General features: G+C 34.4%; 2 protein-coding genes, 1 long non-coding RNA gene and 1 other non-coding gene across 4 annotated transcripts; 1 reads left to right on the top strand and 3 right to left on the bottom strand.

Annotated features, from left to right (window-relative positions):
• The first annotated feature begins 1,894 nt into the window (after positions 1 to 1,894).
• On the top strand, positions 1,895 to 5,220 carry LOC131005158 (uncharacterized). Its single transcript, XM_057931973.1, has 6 exons — positions 1,895 to 2,406; positions 2,492 to 2,587; positions 3,581 to 3,621; positions 3,983 to 4,100; positions 4,284 to 4,364; positions 4,918 to 5,220. The coding sequence occupies exons 1-6, from the start codon at positions 2,227 to 2,229 to the stop codon at positions 4,972 to 4,974; spliced, it is 573 nt and encodes a 190-aa protein (XP_057787956.1). The 5' UTR covers positions 1,895 to 2,226; the 3' UTR covers positions 4,975 to 5,220.
• A 551-nt stretch (positions 5,221 to 5,771) lies between these two features.
• On the bottom strand, positions 5,772 to 5,842 carry TRNAG-CCC (transfer RNA glycine (anticodon CCC)). The gene has a single exon. It is a non-coding gene; the product is annotated as a tRNA-Gly (tRNA).
• Positions 5,843 to 10,812: 4,970 nt separating this feature from the next.
• On the bottom strand, positions 10,813 to 14,251 carry LOC131005156 (cineole synthase 1, chloroplastic-like). Its single transcript, XM_057931972.1, has 7 exons — positions 14,014 to 14,251; positions 13,599 to 13,887; positions 13,112 to 13,493; positions 12,804 to 13,022; positions 12,579 to 12,717; positions 11,324 to 11,572; positions 10,813 to 11,245 (listed from the first exon to the last, which is right to left on the bottom strand). The coding sequence occupies exons 1-7, from the start codon at positions 14,224 to 14,226 to the stop codon at positions 10,949 to 10,951; spliced, it is 1,788 nt and encodes a 595-aa protein (XP_057787955.1). The 5' UTR covers positions 14,227 to 14,251; the 3' UTR covers positions 10,813 to 10,948.
• Positions 14,252 to 19,985: 5,734 nt separating this feature from the next.
• LOC131005155 (uncharacterized) lies at positions 19,986 to 22,729 on the bottom strand. Its single transcript, XR_009095209.1, has 5 exons — positions 22,198 to 22,729; positions 21,388 to 21,497; positions 21,069 to 21,201; positions 20,467 to 20,545; positions 19,986 to 20,261 (listed from the first exon to the last, which is right to left on the bottom strand). It is a non-coding gene; the product is annotated as an uncharacterized LOC131005155 (long non-coding RNA).
• Positions 22,730 to 23,160: the final 431 nt, after the last annotated feature.

Here is a 23,160-nt window from a genome sequence, read left to right as displayed (position 1 = left end):
TTATTTAAAACTATATAATCTATGAAAATATTGTTTGATATTATTACTATCATACTTGTCTTTTATTACTATTAATTTTAGTTTATAATATATTGAAACTATATAATTTACGAAAATGTTGTTCGTTATCATTATTATTATATTTATTTTTTTAATAAAAAATGTACGAAATGCCTAAAAAAAATTGTGTTACTATTACAATTATTCTTATATTTTAATAAAAAATGCCTAAAATATACGAAAATGTTCAAAAATAAAAATAAAAATTGGGGAACCTCACACAAGTTCAGCTCCCGAATTAAATTCCTGGCTTCGCCAGTGCGTGTGAAAAGTTCACATAAATAATAAACACCTTATTTTATATAATTATTTCACTTATGCAAATTGCTTTATATATTACTCCCTCCGTCCCATTATAAATGTCCGACTTTCTATAATAGAATGTCCCATTATAAATGTCTTATTTCTTTTTTGGCAACATATTCTATCTATACTTAATATTTAAATACTCTCTTCGTCCCACGAATTTTGATACATTTCTAAATATAGTAACAATTAGATAAAAAATAAGGGTTCTTAATTACCAACTTTATCACTTTATTATCTACAGACTTTTCTATTTTATCATTTTTCTACTTTATTACCTACACATTTTTCTACTTTATCACTTTTCTACTTTATTACCTACACACTTCTACTTTCTCACTTTTCTACTTTAGTATCTCCACATTTAAAATACTAATCTACAATTTCTTAATATTCGTGCCGAAAATAAATGCATCAAGATTCGTGGAGCGAAGAGAGTAATTTTTACTAATTTATTTCATTTATTAATTATATATTTTTTAATTTCCATATTTAAAAATAATGAAATATTTATAACGAAACGAAGGGAGAACTGTGTTATAATGCATACTTCGACCGATCTTCAATTTATACCTAAAGTTGAGGAGAATACGAGATGGTGTAGACAATTAAATTTGTTGTCGAATGAAATCGTGCCACGTGTAAATTCATGAATTAAATATTCAATTATATTTTCTATTTTATTAAATGGAATTTTATTCCTAATTTAAATAGATATATATAATTAATATTTAATATAATGAATTAATGGGCTTATTGGCCACTTAAAGCCCTAAGGCCCATGCATGGAGGCCCAAAGCTCATAAAGCCCATGAGGCCCATCTTTAAAGTCTATAAATAGAAGTGTTGGGTGCTCATAAATGATATCTTGGAGGAGTGCAAGGTTGAAGAGCACAAGAATTCTCTCTAGTGTCACAAGTGGAACAAGTGGAGGATTCAAGTATTCTTCAAGATCTTCAAAGCTTCAAGAGTTCAAGTGATCAAGAATTCAAGCATTCTTCAAAGTTTCAAGAGTTCAAGAATTCAAAACCTTCAAATCTTCAAGTGATCAAGATCTTCAAATCTTCAAGTGATCAAACCTTCAAATCTTCAAGCGATCAAACCTTCAAATCTTCAAACAATCAAGCATTCAAATCTTCAAGATCGAAAGCTTCAAGGCGTTCTTACAAAATTCTAAGGACGTTCTTCTCCAAATCAAATCAACTTCGACGTGCAATTCAAAATCATGGCTTGAAGCCCTTTGGATTTATCGTCGAAGAATCAAATGGAAGAGAAGAATCAGAGGATCACCTAGAAATTGCAACCCGCAAAACTCTATCACATTCTATCAAATTATCTTTGTAACGTGCTTTTGTATTTTTTTAAATTGAAATACAAAAATTTGTTGTTACATATGGATACAAATTGTCCGCGCCGCCGACGTGCATTACTCATCTATTATTGTACACATGTGAAGGCTATTATTGTACATTCAACTGTGGACAAGAAATTGACATCTGTACATTATTGTGGAGAAGAGATTGGCATATGCTGATATGCTTGAGGTTTGGATGCAAGTTCTCGTTGTACAGTCTTTAATTTTTATTTATTTATTTATAAGTATAATTTATATATATATATATATATATATAAAAGAAATTGACATCTGCGATAAATTTTCACATGAATTAATCTACTATATAAGTTGGCACGAAACTCTAGAATTGCAGAAAAATAATAGGGGACGAAAGGAAATATTCTCCCGTATAAGTTGAATAAATAATTAAAGACATCAATTTGGGTTGGGTGCAGCAGAGCAGGTGCAGGAACTCAAGTCCTGAGCCACGCGGCAGCAGTTGCATTTCACCATCTCAGCTGCAAATGGAGGCGCAGAGCTCGCACGACCCCGACCCGCCATCCCCCGCCCCCCGGGTCCGTTCGAGGCACGATCCCTTCTTGATAACCTGCCGATTCTTCAGCGTCATCACTGCTCTCGCCGCCATTCTCTGCATCGCTGTCAACATCCTCTCCGCCATCCAATCTTTCAAGAACGTATCTGATGTATTTGCTCCTCTTCCTCTGCAATTTCAATTCGTTCGATAACGAGTGGGTTCAGCACATTTTGAATTCGTTTGATCTAGTGCAGATATTCGATGGGATATTCCGGTGTTACGCGGTGGTTATTGCCGTGTTTGTGGTGGTCGCCGAGACCGAGTGGGAATTCATCATGAAGTTCTCCAAGGTTCGCTCTCTCTCTCTCTCTCTCTCTCGCTGCTTTTAGTTCTGTATTTGGTGTGTATGCATTAACGATTTCAAATGACGAAGTTTTACACTGCTGGGAATTGAATTTCTTGGTTTTAGGGTAATTAATGCTCTGTGTTATCCGCGGCGTCTTTCTAGAATTTACTCACCTAGTATATAATATCTGCATTTTCTGTCCTCCTGCTTTCTAATTAAGAAAACTTGGTAACTTGAGATGGTTTTCAATTCTAGAGGTTTTTTAATTTGAACTCAGATGTTTAACATGTTCTTTAGCTCAAGCCCCAAATCGAAGAATTCTTCCCCCATGACATCATTACTTGAAGAAAGCTTGCAGGTTTGGAAAAGCACATATTCTGTGTTGGTTTGAAAAATAACTAATTAACTAAATAATCCAAAGCTAATTGATTAATTCCAACAAGCCCGCTGAAGTTGCTGCGATTGCTCCCTTCTCATGCCGAAAATACCGGCCCTCCCGACACATCTCTATCATATTCTTGTTTAAAAATTAAGAACATAAATGTTTCTCGAATGTTGGAGGTTCAGATAGTCTTTAGCACAACTTTTGTACTCATGGAGCCTAAGTGTTATGATTTAATAGAGCTTGGGAGTTGAACGTTTTACGGGTTTCCCTAACAGTTGCTCATCGGTTGCCTGTTTTGTGCTTGGCCTTCGGAAGGGATGTATAGCTAAACTTTCCATGTAGCTTTCTCGAAAACTGTTTAAATAGTTGTCTGCAGATAGTGGAAAATAAAAAAAGAAAATCTGTGTCACGTATCTGTAGCTGATGGATACTGTTTCATTCCCCATATTCAGTTTTCTTTAATATAGACTTTTAAAGCATAAAATAATTTAATATGATGGGAATCGAAGTTCAGTCATAGTACCCTTTTCTTGATAGTATTTGAAAAACACTCCAGCTGTTATTTGTTGTGTTCAAATTCATATGTTATGTTAACTGTCGAACATGTTGCAGGTCTTGGAGTATTGGGCAGGCAGGGGAATGCTGCAGATCTTGTACGTCCAACTTTTGCTATACATTTATTTCCTGAGCGACTCATTTGGTTGAACTTCTACTTGGTTATGCTCGTATGTAGTTTTAGATTACTCATACCTAGTTATGTTGGTTATATTCATCTTCCAGATTTAGATTTCTATCGAATCTCCAAAATCACCCAAAGTTTCCCTGTGTTTTCCTGTTGGGTGACTAGACTAAGCTTTCAACTGTGTTATTGCTTATGGGATAGTGACTAGCAAGAAATCTGTAGCATTCATCTGGAGATTACACTGACAAGCCCCATTTCCAGTTCTGTTCTTATATTCAAGAACTGCTTCTAGGTTGTTGCATTTGTGGCTTGTGCTCATCTATTTTCTCCAGTGTTGCAGTGATGACCCGAGCTTACCCTGAGTATTTAAAGGATCATTCAGAGCTTTTTCTTCTTCAGAGCATTGCTAGCTACCTACTTCTTGCATGTGGTGTGGTTTACCTTATATCAGTAAGTTTATGATTATATTCCGGTCAGTAGTAAATGTCTTTGGCTTTTGTAATTTTGTTTACACAGTGAAATAATAACCTTTTCCTCTCAACATAGCATGTGGCCTGTTGATTCAGAGTCTTATGATGAGTTTTAGGTACGTTAAGCACTAACATAGAGTCTGAACTTTAAATGCCTCTTTAGGGAATGTTCTGCATTGGCATGGTGAAACGCGCTCGCCAGAAAAAAGAACTCACCAGGGAGCAAGCAATAAAGGATCTTGAGGTAATGTCTTTCTGCATTAGGTTATGAACGTAATAGCCCCCATTGAGATGTTTGAGTGAACAATAAGAATGAGTATCATCACCCTTATAAGGTTTTAGTAGTTCACTATCAAGGTTGTTTACTTGTATATTTGTTTTTTTTTTTTTCCTTCTATTATTGTATATATCTTTTGTTTATTTTCCGCTCCTGTTTAGCAATAGAATTTGCTCGATATCTCGAGTCCTAAGTAATGTAGAAATTTCTTCCTTATTTCTTGCTGTGCTGTTGATGTTCCTTTGAAGTTAATATCGACAATTGGAATAAAAAGGAAGTAGGAATTACCCTTATCAGATTTAAAACCCTCATTATATGGTAAAAGATGCTCGAAATCTTACCATATACATGGGAATTAAATTTTGCTGCTTTGAGCTGTCGGTTTTATTAGTTAAATGCAAAGTTCCTACCAGCAGTCCCCTACGCCACCTCCATTACTGAGTTTCTGGCTTTTGTTCCATTTGTTTGTATCATGCTCTTTGTGAGGATCACCAATGTTACATCAAACTAACAATTGCAGGAGCTTGAGCAGCGTCGAGAAGAACTTGAGTCGTTGTTGGTACCCGGTGAAGCTTGATTCAGAGCTCAAATGTGGCTGGAGAAATGTCGTACTGTCAACCTGGATTGAACTACACTCACCCTGCTGTTTGAAATTTATACGAAAAACAGAGTGAGGCTTAACAGGATTGTTGTTAGTGATTGAATCCCGTTGTACAGTTGCGTAGATTTGAATTTAGCTATATGCTACCTTACTAGGTCGTGTCCCATTTTCTTGGAAGAACAATCTTGTTTGTTGGTTCTTTATATTAGCTTTCCTGAACAATTCTTTGTTTTTCAGAGGTCTCAAGATATCACAAGGAATCATTGCTACATAATGTTTGTTCGATAAGAATAATAAACTTAAAATCATCGTTTTTTTCTAAAATATGCTGAATTATTGATACTTGCAATCAAATGCGTGACCTATTATAAAAATAAAGATGGCTCTCGTTAATTTTTGGCATCGAAAAACTAACTTGCCTCGTTTCTGTTTTTTATCTTGTAATTAAGTACTACCATAAAAAGAAATGACAACTTTTTAGTTTCAAAATCCTTCCTTGTATTTTTTCCCACAATAGAAAATAGAAATAATGCATATTGAAAAGATACAGACAAAATTGATAAGTTTGAGTAAGATATAATTGAAAACATCACCAAAGATTGTACTCCGGAGTGATACTGTGATACTAATAGGAGCTCAAAAAAGAAAAAAGAAATAAGAAATAAAACAATGAAAAAGTGAAAAGAAATAGTAAGATGGATGCAAGAAAACGATAAAATTACGAGAAATGATAACATGAGATAGATGCAACAAAAAAAATAAATAAATAAAATTGCGAATCCGGGGAATCGAACCCCGGTCAGTACCGTGGGAGGGTACTATGATACCACTACACCAGATGCGCTTTTGTTTTATTGGATGGGCTCATTTTATTTATATTAATTTCTATTTATTTAAATTATCCTGTTTACAAAAATTAGTCAATTCCCAATTTTGGACAATACCCGACAATTTATTATCCTCAATACATCAACTTATTTACCATTTCTATCATTTGGTGGGTCCTTTTCTCAAGTTTTAATACATTCAAAAAACAATTAAATATTATTATTATTATTAATACTACCATTCAAGTGAAACTCTTTCTTCACTCATAATACATTCGTGACGTCCCTTTCTGGGACTATTTTTTATGAACAAAGGGAGTACAATATTTTTGTTTCGTCTTTCTTTGTCAGAAAACTCAACATTCATATGGAACTCTAATTAACCTTGACTATTCATTCATTTATTTTTTTATTTTTCATGTCATCTGAAATGCAAAATGTGAAACCATTGCATCCTAATTTTTATTGACGATTGTTGTTGGTATGAATCCAACAATTAAGAGAGGGACATTGGTTACGTTCGGATCGACAGACACTAGCAACCTGAAATCACGAACAATGTTAGAAATCCTCTTGAGAACACTGACGGCGGTGTTGATGAAGGGCCTTCGACATTCATATAGAAATAATAGATATAATGAACGTAAATAACGTAAATAACATGTAAAATGCTTATACGGTCAATTAGGGTGTCCCAGTTGATCAAAGAAAGAGCTATTGAACGTTGTGGAATGAAAGGCGATATGTCCGGGCTAGTAAGGCTAGTCGGTAAATCGGAATCTTAAATTATTGAAAACATGGAGGCAAAATGAGAGAACGAAGGATTCGAGAGTAAGAGATCTTGTACGAGTGAGAAAATGGATACAAGTGATTGTCGATATCTGACTTAATTAATGGGTTTGAATATATAAGCGAGCCTATGAGAAGACGACTAAGGTTGAGATTTATCTTTTTTCTGAAAGTTCGTCCCAACCATAATTGTTCTGATTTCCTATAAATGAATCTTATTGGACTTCCATGTCACTTAGTCATCAAACATTTATTTTTGGGTTAATGGCCGAAAAATACATGAACTTTCACGAAATTTGTAAATTGCACATAAGCTTCAAAAATAGCCTCAGAATACATGACTTTTTAATTTTGTTGCAAATTACACACGCGTTGACCACCACATTGATCAGTGTTGACGTGGCTCCCAGAATTTTTAGACGTGGACTCACCGGTGCTCAAAACGACGTCGTTTTGAGTAGTATAAATTAAAAAAAATTACAAAAATGGAAAAAGGTGAGAGGCGATGGACCAGAGGCGCTTTCCAGTTTGGATGCCGCACCTTCTTCCCGTCTAAACGCTGCCTTCGTCAGTTGGTTTGCGTGGTGTGTGTGGGTCGGAGAAGGTGAGAGGTGGCGGTGGCTCTGCCACTGCTAGGGGCGGCGTCGCGTCGCCAGGGGTAAAAGTGGAAAAATCTCCAGATCTGGTAATACTTGTTTTATTTCTTGGCGTAATACTACTAATACTAGTGTTACCCCAAATATGCAATTTCCTTTGAATGAAACCCTTGATGCAAATGTTACTGCAAGTGGTAAGGGGGCGGATTCTGTGAAATCTGGAGGTGGGGAGAAGGGTTTGAGACTGTCCCTGCGGGGAATCAGTCGGTGAAGTTCGAAGATATGTGAGCTTTATTCTTGAAGGAAGTGTTGGATTGGAGAGAGGTGAGAGAAACGGGTCACAGCCTGTTGGGAATGCAATCTTGGTGGATGATAGTGGGGGAAGAAGGGAATCGGGGGCTCCCCACGTTGGGGATTCCATTGGTCGGGGGTTGAATCTTTGTAAGGCGATTTGGGGAGTAGGATGAAGGCGGCGACTCACGAGGGCTGCAGCCATTGCGCTCCTAGCGGTAGAGGAGGATGAATGCGGCGGCGTTGTTGGAGAGGAGGGATTTAGGGAGGCGGACAGAGAGGCGACTTGGCGGAGGAAGATGGAGTAGGTGAGGCGGCAGGAGGTGGTGGCGTCGATGAGGAATGGGTGGTGGAGGTGGCGGTTGAGTGGAGCTGCTGTCACGGCGCAACTGCTCCTCGCCGGAGAAGCGGGAGGCAGACACAGAGGCAATTTTTTTTTTGTAAATTCTTCAAAATATCAAAACGACGTCGTTTTGCCCATGTGGCTTGCCAGCGTGTAAAAAAAGCCACGCAATATGCCATGTAATGTCTAAGTAATCACCGGTCAAACCTATTCTTCGTCGAAAATTTCGCCGTGTGCAATTTGCAACAAAATTAAAAGGTATTGTATTCTGAGGCTATTTTTGAAGCTCATGTGCAATTTGTAAATTTCATGAAAGTTCGTGTATTTTTCGGCTATTAACAGTGGAGGATCCAGCAAATTTTGATTTTTTTTTAAATATAGAAATTAAAAATAATAATAAACTAAATACTCTGTAAAAGAAATACAAATGGGACAGACAGACCCTAACCTCTAAACTTCTTAAATTTGAGCGCCGCTTCCAGTCGCCCCTTTCCGGCCACAACACCACTGGTCAACTGCCGCTCGCGTTCCGCGCTGCCGCTGTGTCGAGGAGATTGAACCACCGCCGCTTCCAGTCTACTGCGTCGAGAAGATTGAGGTACCACCGCTGCTTTTGTTTGAATTTTTTTTTTTCATTTTGTAAACCCCCAAATTTTCCTATGTTTTTCAATTAGATAAGAATTTGAGTTTGTTTTTTCTTTTTGTGAATGGTAGTGGAGGACAGAGGGTAGCCGACTTTTGAGTGGAATTGAATTTTGCTAATATATTTGTTATTTTTTTAGAAGAATAGATTTGTTATTTGTCAATTAGCCAATTAGATTATAGTTTTGCTATTTTTGAAATTTGAATACATTTGATACTTTTTAGTCAATTTTCAATGGAATAAAATTGTGAATTAGCCAATTGTATATTTCTGAGTTGTTGGTTATGAATGCTAAATTGGATTAATTTATTTTTTTTTATAGGAAATGGAACGTTTTTTTTCTAAAAAATGTAGAGGTCAACCATCTTGTGATTCAGTTACACCCGCTATTGAAGCCAATGTAGAAGTTGAAGCCAATGTAGAAGATGAAACAAATTTTGATGAATACGTTCGTGACCCGGGGTTAAGAAAGCCAATTGAGGAGTTTCCTATTACTATTCGCGATCAAGCACGTAGAGAGTACTTGCAGTTTTCAGTCAATTAAGAAAGCCAATCGATGAATGACAGTTTGGTCGTGTATATTGAGAAGGAAATTTTTTAAACTATTGACAACGAGAAGATCTTGCAACGTTTTCAGTCAATGAGTACACGTCGAAATCAACTGTCATTTCTTTCTCAAACAGAGACGACTAGCTCGGGTTCGCCAAGTGTATATTCATAGATTATTTGTAATGTAATAGACATGGTAATGAATGAAACTATTGTAGGTTTTTATTATTGTTGTTGATCTAATGACAAAAAATAATTATTTATTAATTACTATATATTATATCCCAAAAAAAAAAAATCCGGGGGCTACCGCCCCCGAACCCCTGTGCAAGTTCAGCCCCCCCAACAAAATTCCTGGATCCGCCCCTGGCTATTAACCCATAATTTTTCCTAAAACTTGAACCGACAAACCCACGTATTCACCGTGCTTGGCCCTAGTATGAGCTTTTGTAGTACTCATGTCGTCATTCGCAAAAAAAAATTATGGAATAGGACATTACGAGTTTTAATAAAAATAACTAAGTGTATTGTGAATGGAGAATGAGTCTCACTTAAAAAGTAGTGTTAATAATGATAATTAATTATATTGAGAATGTAAAAAGGTTCATTATGTGATAGAATGTTTCCGAAAATGAAAATGAATTAATTTTTATGGACATTCTCAAAATGATAAAAATGAACTATTTTTTGTAGACAGTAGAAACATTATTTAAATTGTTGCTTGACTGAGTAGATCCATTAGACTGAATATCTTTAGTTATTCACTTTATTTGAACTTAAATGGATTTTTCCCGCTATAAATTATATATAGATACATAAGTCATGATTTTAGGTAGCAACAATGGAACATGAATAATTCAATTGGTAATTTGACAATCTAATTTTTTTATTTTTTGAGGTAAGTTAAGTTGATAGTTTGCTAAAATCTCATCCTATAGTTAGGGGATCAATGATATTAATCTCTCAATTACAAATGTGACAATAGAGTACGATAAAGTGTGTGTGCTAGCTTTATATATAGAGAGAGATAGGGAGAAGAAAAAAGGGAAATGATTTAGTAAGGTGAGAATGAGAATTAATATGATAAATCAATATAAGGTTTTTTGTAATGCATAAATAACTCTTCAAAAATCGGTTTGAATTCTGGACGAGGTGAAAATTTCAACAATTAATTAAATTACGGTTGTTATTACAAGCAGCTTATTCATGGATTTATACCGACTTATTTGTTATTTTCATTTATCACGAAAAATAGCATTCTCACTTGATCCCAACCTCATATAAGGGAGAGGTTCAAATGAGAACGAAAGAACCAATAATAGGGGTTATTAAATAATTGAGAGATACTTTAAATTAAATAAATGCATGTATATATCTATCATTTTTTTATGGCTGATATGACTTGAGATCCTATTGATGATCAAGCAAAAGATGATTCAACAATAAGTTCATATTTAAAATAATTACTATAACATTTATAATTATAATTTTTTAAATTTATAATATTTATAAAGGATTCTCTTTAAAATTATCCCATTATTTTATTAGTTTTTAAAACTGATGATTTTTTGAACCGGCCCAAGTTGGGGCTGGAAATTTTTATTAGTTTATAGAGTGTATATATTACTATAGTTGTAAAATCATATAGACCAAATTGCTAATTAAAAAATAAAATATTATTATATCTATAATTTTTACTTATATAAAAAAAAAGTTAATAACATCAATGCTAGCAATAATAAAATTGTGTTAACGAACTACTATTAACGCTTATGATCAGATCAAGGACATAAGATTGAAATGTGTGGTATAGATTATTCCAAATTAAGCACGCTGGGGGTAAGTCACTTGAGCATGCATGTTTATAATACATATTAATTAATAAGTAGTATATGTGGGTGTAGGTAGTTAATTAGACAGAAGGGTGGAACAAGCAGGCAGCCATCTGTTGGTGTACGATAGAGTGTTGCATGCCATGCCCATCTCCATAGTGGTACATATACTGCGCCATTCTTCCCATATCCACTGCACATCCTATAAAATTTTGGGAAAATGGAGAGTCCCTCGCCACCCTCTCCTTGTTCATCTTCTTCCACGTCTCCCCTATCAACCATTTCACGTGCTCACGTGCCTCTGCTTCTGATGCATTCTTGTTGTCATTCATGTAGCACTGGATTGATTTCGGCACGTCGCCTCTGCTCACCTCATCCTGTATATAATTAATTAATTATATACAAAATTGTAAAGAGGCAAAGAAATAATGAATATTATATTGCTTGCAACTAACAGCAGAGGTTCCCAAATCATCAGCAAGCCGCAGAAGCATTGATGACAAACGAACTATCTCGTGGTATCCGTAAAAACTGTGGATAGTCTCATTTGTAAGACAAGTTGTTCCTCCGAAAAAAGCATGGGTTAGTACAACAGTGCTTCCGATTGACCTCCATCCGTTCTCCACATACTCTTCCAGACTTGGTTTGTATCCTCTGTGGTACCACTCTGCCTCTACCATAAACCCCTCTGCCATATCCGTCCACTGCAATCCATTCATTGCATTCTTAGTTTGCTAAATAAGGAGGTGATTGGTATGATGGAATGGAATGATAAACCTTAGGTGGTTCCTATGCTTGGTATGTATAAGGAATACCAAAAGAATGAAATGGTGATTCTTTGTTCGATTCAATTCGTATGATTCATAGCTAGAAATAAAGTTTATATATGTAATGAAATTATTTTATTTTATTTTATTAATTTACCTTTTACCTCACTTTGAAAGTATAAAAATTATAAATATAATTGAGTAGATAAAAATTTTAAGTTTTATTTAAAAAATATATATATTTATTCAAAAAAATATTTTATATATTTTGGGTAAAAAAATGAATAATAATAATAATAATGTGTTTCGTACAAATATACATGTCAAAACTTAAATTTATAAGGATTAAGAATGTAATGGAATGGCTAATACCATGGTTGATGGAAGGAATGGTGGAATGAAATCAAGGTAGGAATCACCATTCCATTCCCACCTTAGGTATTCGGTTACCCAATAACCGCTTCGGTTACCCGATTCGGCTATTTGGGTATCCGAAATACCCACTTAAAAAATTAAAATTCAAATAATTTGATAGATGATTTGAACCTTAGTCTTTAGAAAATACACAAAGCAACTTATACTAGACTAAAGCTTATTCTTATACTTTAAATATATCATAATTTTATTTGAGCTAAGACTCGATTTTTTTTAAAAAATAAATAAATTAATGAATTAATAATTTAAAAATATATAATATATATATTAAATCATTTTCGGTTATTTCGGTTAATCCGTTTCGGTTATTGGGTTAACCGATACCCGAAATTTTTCTAAAAATGATACCCGAAACCGAACCGATAACCAAAAAATTTGGTTATTGGATACCCAAATCCGGAAATTTCAGATCAGTTAACGGATTATCCAAAATCCAATAACCAATTAGACAGCCCACCTGCATTCCATCATACCAATCAAATGTCAATGTAATTACGTACATACGTACCGATTTTCGCAGATACGGGATAATGTTGATACCTTGCTCCTTTAGAACATCATAGGCTGTGTCGTTAATGAAGTTGTTCAATGCAAGAAAACACAGCTGCATGTAACTAGGGAGTTGTTCCATTGAACTCATATCCCATCTGAGATTTTTCATCATCATATAACACTCACAATTTCAGTCCAAGATATATATATATACATGTGATTGATCGATTGATTAATTAACCTTCGAATGACGTCTGTGAATTGTTCGAGTTCTTCTAAGGTGCCATACACATCATAAACATCGTCTATAACTGTTATAAGAGCGATGGATCTGTCCACAGCCATCCTTGCGGTTCCATGTTGTCGATGCTGCACCACCCCAACACCCCAGAAGTAGCTTTCCACGAGCCTGTTCCTCACGAAGGGGAGTTTCTCTGCAAGGCTCGTATTTCTCCACCACCTATACGTATGATAATATATGCATCATGCAAGATTCATTCATTCAAGGATTTAATCTAGATAGATAGATATATGTTGCATGCACTTCACTGTAAGTCCTGTTTGAGTTCTTCTTGATATAGTGCTTGGGCGATATTGGAGTCCAGTATGGCAAGCTCCAATACTATTGGGTTCATGTCGGCTCTTCCCTTATATGCATCAATCCACACACTTGTATTTACCCTTTCAATGCTCCAATGAATTGGGATCTCCAAAGAATGGCGTATCCATATTAAAAGGTTATTGTCATCAATTTCATCATTTACTAGTTTTTCCTGCAGAATCTTGGTGGCGAATTCTCTCGCTATGTCGAGTGTGTTTTCACCTTCCGTCGACAAGAAAGAAGCTTCATAGAGTTGCAACAATCCTCTGGTGTCGTCCCTGAGGCTTGCTTTGAACTCCCCCTCCTCGTTCTTGAAACATTCAAACACTTCTGCCAATAACAAGGAAATCAAACCAACTTTATTATGTTAACTGTGAACAATGCATTAATTATGGTAATACACAAAAAACATCATTTATTATGTATATAAAAAACCTTGAGCAACTTGAAAGCCATGTTGTCTAAGGAGTCTGAATGCAAGAGCTGTGGAGTACAAATTCTTTTTGCCAGCCTCTTGCGTGATGATCTCACCATTCTTGTAATATTTATTTTCTAAATATCCAGAGTTTAAGATTTCTTTGAATTCATTGTGGAAATGTTCAGACAGACCCAACCTCTGCAACTCATCAATCAACTCAAGCTGTCGAGTGGGATCCGTTTCTTTCTCCAGCATCTTCTTCACTTGCATAATTAGCTCACTAGCCCTTCTCACATGCCTGTCTTCCTACATAATTGTTTAATATACATTAACACTTATTATTAGAATACATATATACACACGCAGATCACTTAATTTGGAGTTAATTAATTTGTATTGATTAATGAGAGATGATGCATGTGTATATGATACCTTATAATCACTTTGGAGTGATTGAATATAGTCGACATCCCAACGGGAAGGACTGTAGTTTCCAGATCGTCGTGGGATTGGGAGTTGATCAGCATTTAGTTGGGAGGAGCAACGCAGGCGGAGGCAGCTACTAGAAAGTTTTGAAGACTTGCTGCTGTGTAATTTATGGAGATGATTATAAGGAATCGCCATTTGCAATATAGAGATAGACATTTTGAGATCAACCTTTGCTCTCTTGAACCGCTTTCTTTGTGTTGGGTTACACATCTATTTATAGAGGTGCTGCATCAGTTTCCTTTTTTGTTAGGTACATGAACAGTTTTGAAGGAACATATTGTTCGCGCACGTGCCATTAATGAAATGCTTCTGCTCATTTCATTAGTATTAATTTATGCCTAGCTGCGTTTGTGTTAACATTCTTCTTAAATACATTTGCATAGTCATATTATAAACATATAATGACACGTACATATTAAAGGTGGCACTAGGGATGGCAACGGGCCGGATCTGGACCGGGTCTGGCCAATACCAGATCCAGATCCGTTTGCATATACCAGATTCAGATCCGGATCCAGATCCACGGATCTGAAAATTTTGGATCCAGATCCAGATCCGTCAGATCCACGGATCCGCGGGTCCAGATCCATGGATCTAGTATTTTCAAATTAAATTCAAAAATAAATTCACAAAATCAACAACTTTTAATATCCATCATGAAAAATATTGTACAAAATCAACAATATTTAATATCCATCATGAAAATCAAGTCATCAAAATATCAAAATAAACAAATCTCAATGCATGAGTCTACGAGAAGTCGAGAACAAGTCTTCCCCAATCCAAATTAATTCTATTTTTTTTAATATATCTAATATTATTAATAAAATAAATATAGAAAATAAATAATATATTTTTAATTAAATCGGATCCACGAGTCGGATCTGGGTCGGATCCGGATCTCAAATGTCAAGATCCAGATCCAGATCCGTTTTAGAAAATGAGATCCAGATCCGCGGATCCAAAAAATTGAGATCCAGATCCGTCAAATCGGATCTGGACTGGGTCCAGGATCCACTGCCATCCCTAGGTGTAGGGATGGCAACGGGCCGGATCTGGACCGGGTCTGGCCAATACCAGATCCAGATCCGTTTTCATATACTAGATCCAGATCCAGATCCGTGGATCTGAAAATTTTGGATTCAGATCCAGATCCGTCAGATCCGCGGGTCCACGGGTCCAGATCCATGGATCTGCTATTTCTAAATTAAATTAAAAAAAATTCACAAAATCAACAACATCTAATTTCCATCATGAAAAATATAACACAAAATACTTTTATCTAATTACTTTTAGTTTTTATTCTTTTGAATATAATTTATTTATTATTTTTAATTTAGTTAATATTATTAGTAAACTAAATATAAAATATAAAATATATATATATAAAATAAAACGGATCCACGGGTCGAATCTGGGCCGGATCCGGATCTAAAATTTTAAGATCCAGATCCAGATCCGTTTTCAAAACTGAGATCCAGATCCGTCGGGTCCAAAAAATTGAGATCCACGGATCTGGATCCACGGATCTGGACCGGGTCCAAGATCCTCTGCCATCCCTACCTAGGTGGCACTATATTCTCTTAATATATACAGTAACATATATATAGTACTTCAAAACTTAAAATGTATAAATTCTAGTTATTCTATGAATAAACAAAAATATCCTTTTTAGTTATCTTTCCTTCTATTATTAAATTTTGAAAATTGAATATAAAAATTGTTAAAATTGTTTAAAGGCCTCTCTTGTTATTCCTGATCCTGATCAATTAATTGATTGTGTCTAAAACCTAAAATCCTAGAAGCACGTAAATTTTTTTGGCACGCACCTAATTAATTTTTTCTCGATATATCTTTAATAGGACTGCATGAGAGTCAATTATGACTATAGAGAGTGACACCCTCATAAATAAGGATTTTCATCAAAATTCTTCTCTGCCACGCTATTAGATTCAAAGTTTAAAAAAGAACTATCGATTAACACATCCCACAATGCAAAACCCTTATTTATGATTAGAAAATAATGCTAATATATCTTGAGACGACAATTATGCAAACGTACCTTCCAAAATAAAATTCGGAACAAGAATCAAAATGGTGACTCCTCAGATCCATCGCGTTAGCCTTTTAACGACCGATTTTATATTTTCAACTATCGATTTTCGATAGTTAATGCCACTTTTTTAGAAATATTTAATTGTAAATATAATTATTTATATAAATATATATGATATCTAATAATTAAATTGATAAAATAATTTAATGGTTGGAGATGGAAATAGATTACTCTATATTTTACAATGACGTGAAATTCATTGTATTATTATAGTGTGGTCCGTGAAAATGCTCTAAAATATTTTTTTATTGTGAAATTCATTGTATTATAGAGTGGTCCGTGAAAATGCTCTAAATAATTTATTTGGCAACTAACTAAAGATTCTCTCGATATAACTTTAATGAATGAAATAGAGTTTTATTAGAAGAAAAGGAAAAACAAAGACGGAAACACCCTATATATTTAGTAGGACTGCAAGAGTGTTAATTATGACTACATAGAGTGAAGACATATAATATTTTTAGTTATTCCAATCTTTTTGATCCACACACAAATTTGAAATTAATATGAAACAATAAATATATGCAGCCACATTGTGGCCACCCACACACTAGTATAATAAGGAAAATCTTAATTTATTTAATTTATTTTTTAAAATAAAAATAAGATTTAGTTATTTTACTAAATTCTCTACATTGTACTTATTTTTTTTATTTTTAATTTATTTTTTAATAAAAATAAAAAAAATTACCAAAAAATTATAAAAAAATAATTATAATGTAAAGAATATGATAAAATAATTAAATCTTATTTTTATTTTAAAAAATAAGTTAAATAAATTAAATTATTTTTTATTTTAATAAATTGTGGGTGACCACAATGTGGCTGTTTAGCATATGAAAAGTGTTCGTTATGTAAACCTGCCATTTGTGAAAGCAGGAGAAGTTGTTGTTTATATGCATACTGAAAATATTCGTCCATGTTATTTGTGAATAGGGGTGGAGCAAAATACCGAAAAATCGGTATACCGCACTTACCGTACCGAAAAAATACCGAAAATACCGAAATTTCGGTATACCGAAAATTTCGGTACGGTATTGTACCGTACCGAAGATTTTCGGTACGGCAACGGTATCATTTTCCTCATACCGCGGTATACCGATACCGCGGTATATGCCGAAACACCGGTATATACCGGTGTTTCGGTATATACCGTGTTACGGTATATACCGAAACACCGGTATATACCGATTTTTCGGTATATACCGATAGTATATACCGAAAAAACCCGTATACCGTCGGAATCAATTATATATATATATATATATATATTATTAGTGGTAAATTATTTTTTTGTAATTACTAAAAAATTAATGACAACTTGTAAAATATATATTTATTAATAACTAAAAACATGTAAATAAATAGAATAAATATAAAATAAGTTGCATCTATTTTATTTAACTAAACGACTTTGAAAAGTGAACAAAAAAAATTATATAACTATACAAGTATGAGCTAAATATATAGCTATATTTATGAATTAAGAATTCATAAATTTTAATTACAATAAATCTTACCAATTCAAATTTAATAAATAAAATTAATTAATTAAAATGAGATGCACCCAAATTTTTGGCACTAATAAATACTGCACATTGAAAAATATCACATATATGAAAACTGAAGGATGTTAGATCACATGCAACGATTGGTGAACCACATAGCCTAGCATGTGATGATGGGTCCATATAGCAAGTGAGCTAACAATTTTCCCTTTTTCGTATAGACATAATGGGGCCAACCAGCCGAGTCACAATTAATTCACCAATGATGCCCACATGCATTGGCTAATGCCCATGTTACTTGTTTATATCCACAGGTGTCATTCTCACATTCAATACAAACTAAGGTACCATGCACTATACTGTCTACATACTATAATTCTAATTTTAGAATAACTATTTCTCTAAAATAAGTTACATCTATATAAAAAATTAACTAAAGATAATAATAAGTAATAAGTACATTTTAAAAAGTAAATAAATGGAATAAATACAAAATTCAAATAATAATTACAAGATTTACTGGTTATTGAAGAAATTAGAGTATTAGTCAATTCTAATATATAACTATATATAACTATGAGCTATGGAGCTATATCGTTATATTATATATGTTGATAATAACTACTAATTTTAGAATAAGTTAAATCTAGTGATGTAAAGTAAACAAATCGAATCGAAGCGAAATAAATATCATTGGATTCAATTCATATTCGTTAAAATAATTGCATATACCAATGGATTACTCGAATATCTTTTGAATTTTATTTGCCATTCGTATTCGATTCGTACACTGATTCACGAATATTCGAATTGAATCGAATATCCGTTTTAATTTTTACAAGTGTATTCGAATATCCTATTCGAAATTACCTACTATTTCATTTGACTTCCTACTATTTAATTCAAAATATGAAATACTTTCGTTTGAATTGAATTTGAAATCAATTTTTTTAATGCTTTGATTATTGTATTATTTTTTATGTAAGTAAATATTAATTTTTTTGTTTATTTTACTTTATATCTATTTTATTCTTTATTTTTAGGTACTGAATCGAGTATCATGATTTTGGGATCATATTTGATAACTAATCAAATCAAACAAAACTAGTGTGTAACCCGTCGAATTTCGACGGGAATCATTTGGTGTTATACTAATTTATATAAAAAAACGTAAAATTTATTTCTTAATATATTTATAAATTATGGACATTATTCACTTAAAAATTGTTAATATGATATAGGTCTACGTTACACATTAAATTCAAATGAAAAAATAAATTAAAGAGGACTTTTATCCTTAACATGACTTAGCAAAACGTATATTTGAAAAAATTATTTGCCACCCACTACTATTTGTCACCCATATTCGTGCCCCGCGGATACCCGCCACCCGTTGGATACCCGCCACAGTGCCACCCACTACCCGTCAGATACATGCCGAGGCTTGAGAGGTAGGGACACTATTGCTTTTCGGCGTCGACATCCTGCAATCAACCACCCAACAAATGCAATAAATCATCCAATAAATAAATCACCACGAAACTGCAGCAAATTTTAGAGAAAATTTCAACTTCTTGTATACTACTATTTGTCACCCTTACCCTTACCCGCGAAGACCCGTCACCCGTCGAGTATCCACCAACCCGCTACCTGCTGGATACCCACCACCCACTACCCATCGAATATCCATCTAGACGTATTCTCTTAACTATGAATGCGAGCAAAAAGTATTAATGAAAATAATATAATGAAATTATCATAACTATCACTTTGCTCACGTATTCTTTGACTTCAATTTTGTATTTTAATTAATTAAATCTAGTCATGTTGTTACAAATTAAATGCGTTTATTTTGAGATTTAACATCAATTGATAAAAAATACTTCTTCAGTCTATCAAAGTTATGTCATTTTACTTTCGGCACGAGTTTTAATAAAATGTGAGTAAAATTGGTAGTGGACTTTAAATGTGAGTGGAATGATGTGGACCCTATTACTAAAAATTGATGTGACATATTTTTTGGGAACGGACGAAAAAGGAAATTGTGGCATATCTTTGGTGGACGGAGGGAGTAATAAGAATAATTTCTTATTTGATAAGATAAATTGAAACTTTGGATATCTTAAAAACCTATCCATTTAAGTTGATTCTACTTTATTTAAGTCAATAATGATCATTTTTAACTTAATTACCATTGATACTTATAGGAATACTTTTAATAACTTGCTAAAATCTTTTTCCCAAGAAATAAAAATGTAAAAAAAGTCCACCCATTTATGTAGAATGATAAGTCAAAATAAAGTATCCATTTTTTTTTCTTGTTTTTCATACCTTCTTCCCACTGCTCCTTTTTGTTCAGTTATTGACATTAATAAAAGTAAAAAAACTACAAAACGAAAATGAGAAATTAAAAAAAATAAAAAAATTGGAGACATTTCAATAAAAGAGAAACAAAAAATTTCAAAGCTCAGGGGCTTAGGATTCCAAAGCTCAATGTTGCCGCTGCCAAGTCACAAGGCCACCAACGATGAACCAGAGTGGGTACTCCTCCGAATTCCAGGGGAAACCTGCAAATCTAGCACTGTTACCATCTTCTCAATTAGATAAACAAAAAACTAATAATTAAGAGATGTTATCAACTTAGAACTATAAAGCAATACAAAAAAAGAACCAAAAAAAAAAAAAAAGGAATTAGAGTGGGACAGAGGGAGTATATGTTGGAACTTGAAATATATTGCAAAAGTAAATAAGAAACAAAAAAGCCCATTATACCTTCAAACCCTGGAACATAATCTCCTCTTTTAATAAACAGGACTCTTTGCTGCCCTCCATTGTGCTGTGTCCATTCTATCTATATGCCAATTCAATCAAGCTAATCAATAATCCATAATCAAATACAGATAAACATGCGCGTTAGAATATATATACTGCAAGTCCAAACAAACACATAGAAGACAACATAGTACTATAAGCACAGGTATGTTGGGCTTTGCGAAATTTAAAATCCAGCGAGCATCAAGTAGATGGTCCTTAGCTCTCCTTTATATCTAAACGAAAGTGAAAGAAAACTATATGCTGAGCTCTTCCAGTTGTCTATTTTTTCTCTCTCACCCATGTAAGTCAGGAAGCTTTTCCGAGTATATAGTTTTATATCCACTCATCATAACTCCAAAATCCCAAGCATCTTACTAACAAAGCAAAAGTGTGAGTTCATACTTCTAAGAGATATTCTAAAGTTTACCAATAATCATTCTATGTTTATAATAGTCAAATGCATTCATTTTTTTTTTTTTCCAAAATTTGTTCTTTCTAAAATACAACTAAGCATTCTATATATATAGTCAAATCGTAATCTTTCCTTATAGATTACCTACCATTACCATGGCTGATCAAGAACCAATTCAAAGCTAACCGGCGGAGCAGTCATTGACGGCGACTGACTGCAACTGTGTACAGTTTCCCAGCTCTGGAGAAATTGCCCCATATAAATTGTTGTCATGAAGAGCCCTATAGAAAAGTAGTTTAAGCAGCATTAGCAAGGGTTTGTGAAAATGTGAAGTATAAGAAATTAAGAATCAAAAGTTACATACAGAATCTGCAGGGCTTCTAACTTCCCTATATGTGGTGATATGGGTCCACTCAGTCTGTGAAATTAAATGAATTCTAATAAACAAACTATCGTAATTAAGTTACCTGCTGTAACCTATGAAACGGATCGAGGACCGAGACTCTCTTCTAAGAGAAAACACGGAATGCAGTTCCTTTTCTTCCTCTTCCCTCGTATCTTCAATATTCAATCCAGCCTATCCATATTTAAATTGAAATCACCCATCAACATCCATCGAAAATCAGCCCAATATTTAAATTGAAATAACCCATATAACTAAATAATCTTTCCATATAACACTTTAGAGTGAAACAGAACATTTAGAGCATAGAGAATCAAAACCAGACAATCTGTAATCCCACCAACAACTAAATAGCACACAATCTAGAACTACGAGCTTCAAATCAAATGTCAACCAAGAACTCCTTAGTAGATCTGACCTCCAAACAACTAAGAGAATTTCGGGAACAGACAAAATGCTACATATTGGCCCAAAAGAACCTAAATCTATCTCCTGCGCCTTTAGCAACCACGTCGATTGGATAAGGAGACGGATGAAGATTATGCAAATACAGATTAAAATAGAACAATCAAGCCCAAGCACCAAATACTTGGATCAATAAGAATATGTAACTGAACTCATTAGCACGTTAAGCAACAAACAGAAAAAGTAATACGATCGCGACTCAGTTCCCAAATATCGACAAAGCTACTAAACCCAGTTCATGTATTCAACAACCCAATGAACTTTAAATTAAAGCTCCAAAACCCTAGGTCTTTTTAACACATTTCCATGTTAGCCCCCCAAAAAACACCCGCACAAAAATCATAAAAAATACATCAATACGTACACGCCTCTCATAATTAAATACACATCAAAAGGGAAAGGAAATTACCCGGAGAAGTAGTTGGAGAGACAGCAGTCGGAAGTTGTCAAAATTGAACCGTTTTCGAATTGAAGGTGGCGCCGACGCTAGATGAACCGATGCTGGTGTAGGATCTATCGGACGATTCGGGGCAGAATTTGTGGTTGGTGGAATTGGAATTAGACCTCAAGATGGAAACTGGGGGTTCGCATATTCCATTGGAGAATCCAACAATTAGAATCCTACCTGGCGCGCAACTGGCGGACTGCTCTGGTCGCGACGGGCAGGGCGGCGCAGGGGCGGCTGAAGGCGGTGCGACGGGGTCTTGTCGCGCCTCAAAGGACCGGACTGCAGCGAATCGAAGCGGGAGATGAGAGTGTGAAATTAGGATTTGGGAATTTTGGGGGAGAAAGAACCGGTGTGGAGATGGGAGAGGGAAGATCGCGGCGGTGGAAGGGAGCGGTGTGGTCCGGCGAAGCAGATCGCAGCGATGGGAGGGGCGGGGCGCGGTGGGGCAGATTGCGACGGCGGGGGAGGGGAGAACCGAACGTGAGAGATGGGAGAAGGGGAATTGGTTTTAGGGTTTGGGAAGTGGGGTAGAGAAATACTATTAGATTTTGTATTTTTTTAAAATCAAATAAGTGATGTGGATGCATATTGCCACGTCACCGATACAGAATTGAGCTAGAAGCTCTAGAATTGCAGGGATTTTGAATGCTAAATTCTTAGCTATGCCACGTAAGACCCCAGATTAAGGAGAGCGCATGAATCCTTAATCGTATTATATATTGATATTTATATTTGCTTTCGAGTTAATCATAAAATTTTGTATTCGAAATATCAAAAATTTGAATCGAATACAAAATTGAACCAAAAATATTTGATTTATTTACATTCCTAGTTACATCTATGTTATATAACTAGGTAACTATAAGATTTTGAAAAGTAAATGAATGGGGTAAATACAGTTGAATGATATTAAATAGAATAATA

This window comes from Salvia miltiorrhiza, chromosome 1 (assembly GCF_028751815.1).
Source record: "Salvia miltiorrhiza cultivar Shanhuang (shh) chromosome 1, IMPLAD_Smil_shh, whole genome shotgun sequence".
NCBI lineage: Eukaryota > Viridiplantae > Streptophyta > Magnoliopsida > Lamiales > Lamiaceae > Salvia > Salvia miltiorrhiza.
Note: the sequence above shows the minus strand (reverse complement) of the source record. Positions and strands in the feature narration are given on the sequence as shown.

Coding starts and splice junctions, on each gene's coding strand:
- LOC131005158 (XM_057931973.1), top strand. CDS start 2,227: ATGGAGGCGCAGAGCTCGCACGACCCCGACCCGCCATCCCCCGCCCCC. Junction 2,588..3,580: donor TCATCATGAAGTTCTCCAAG/GTTCGCTCTCTC, acceptor AACATGTTGCAG/GTCTTGGAGTATTGGGCAGG. Junction 3,622..3,982: donor AGGGGAATGCTGCAGATCTT/GTACGTCCAACT, acceptor TATTTTCTCCAG/TGTTGCAGTGATGACCCGAG.
- LOC131005156 (XM_057931972.1), bottom strand. CDS start 14,226: ATGTCTATCTCTATATTGCAAATGGCGATTCCTTATAATCATCTCCAT. Junction 13,494..13,598: donor TGGCTTTCAAGTTGCTCAAG/GTTTTTTATATA, acceptor TGTTATTGGCAG/AAGTGTTTGAATGTTTCAAG. Junction 11,246..11,323: donor ATGATTTGGGAACCTCTGCT/GTTAGTTGCAAG, acceptor AATTATATACAG/GATGAGGTGAGCAGAGGCGA.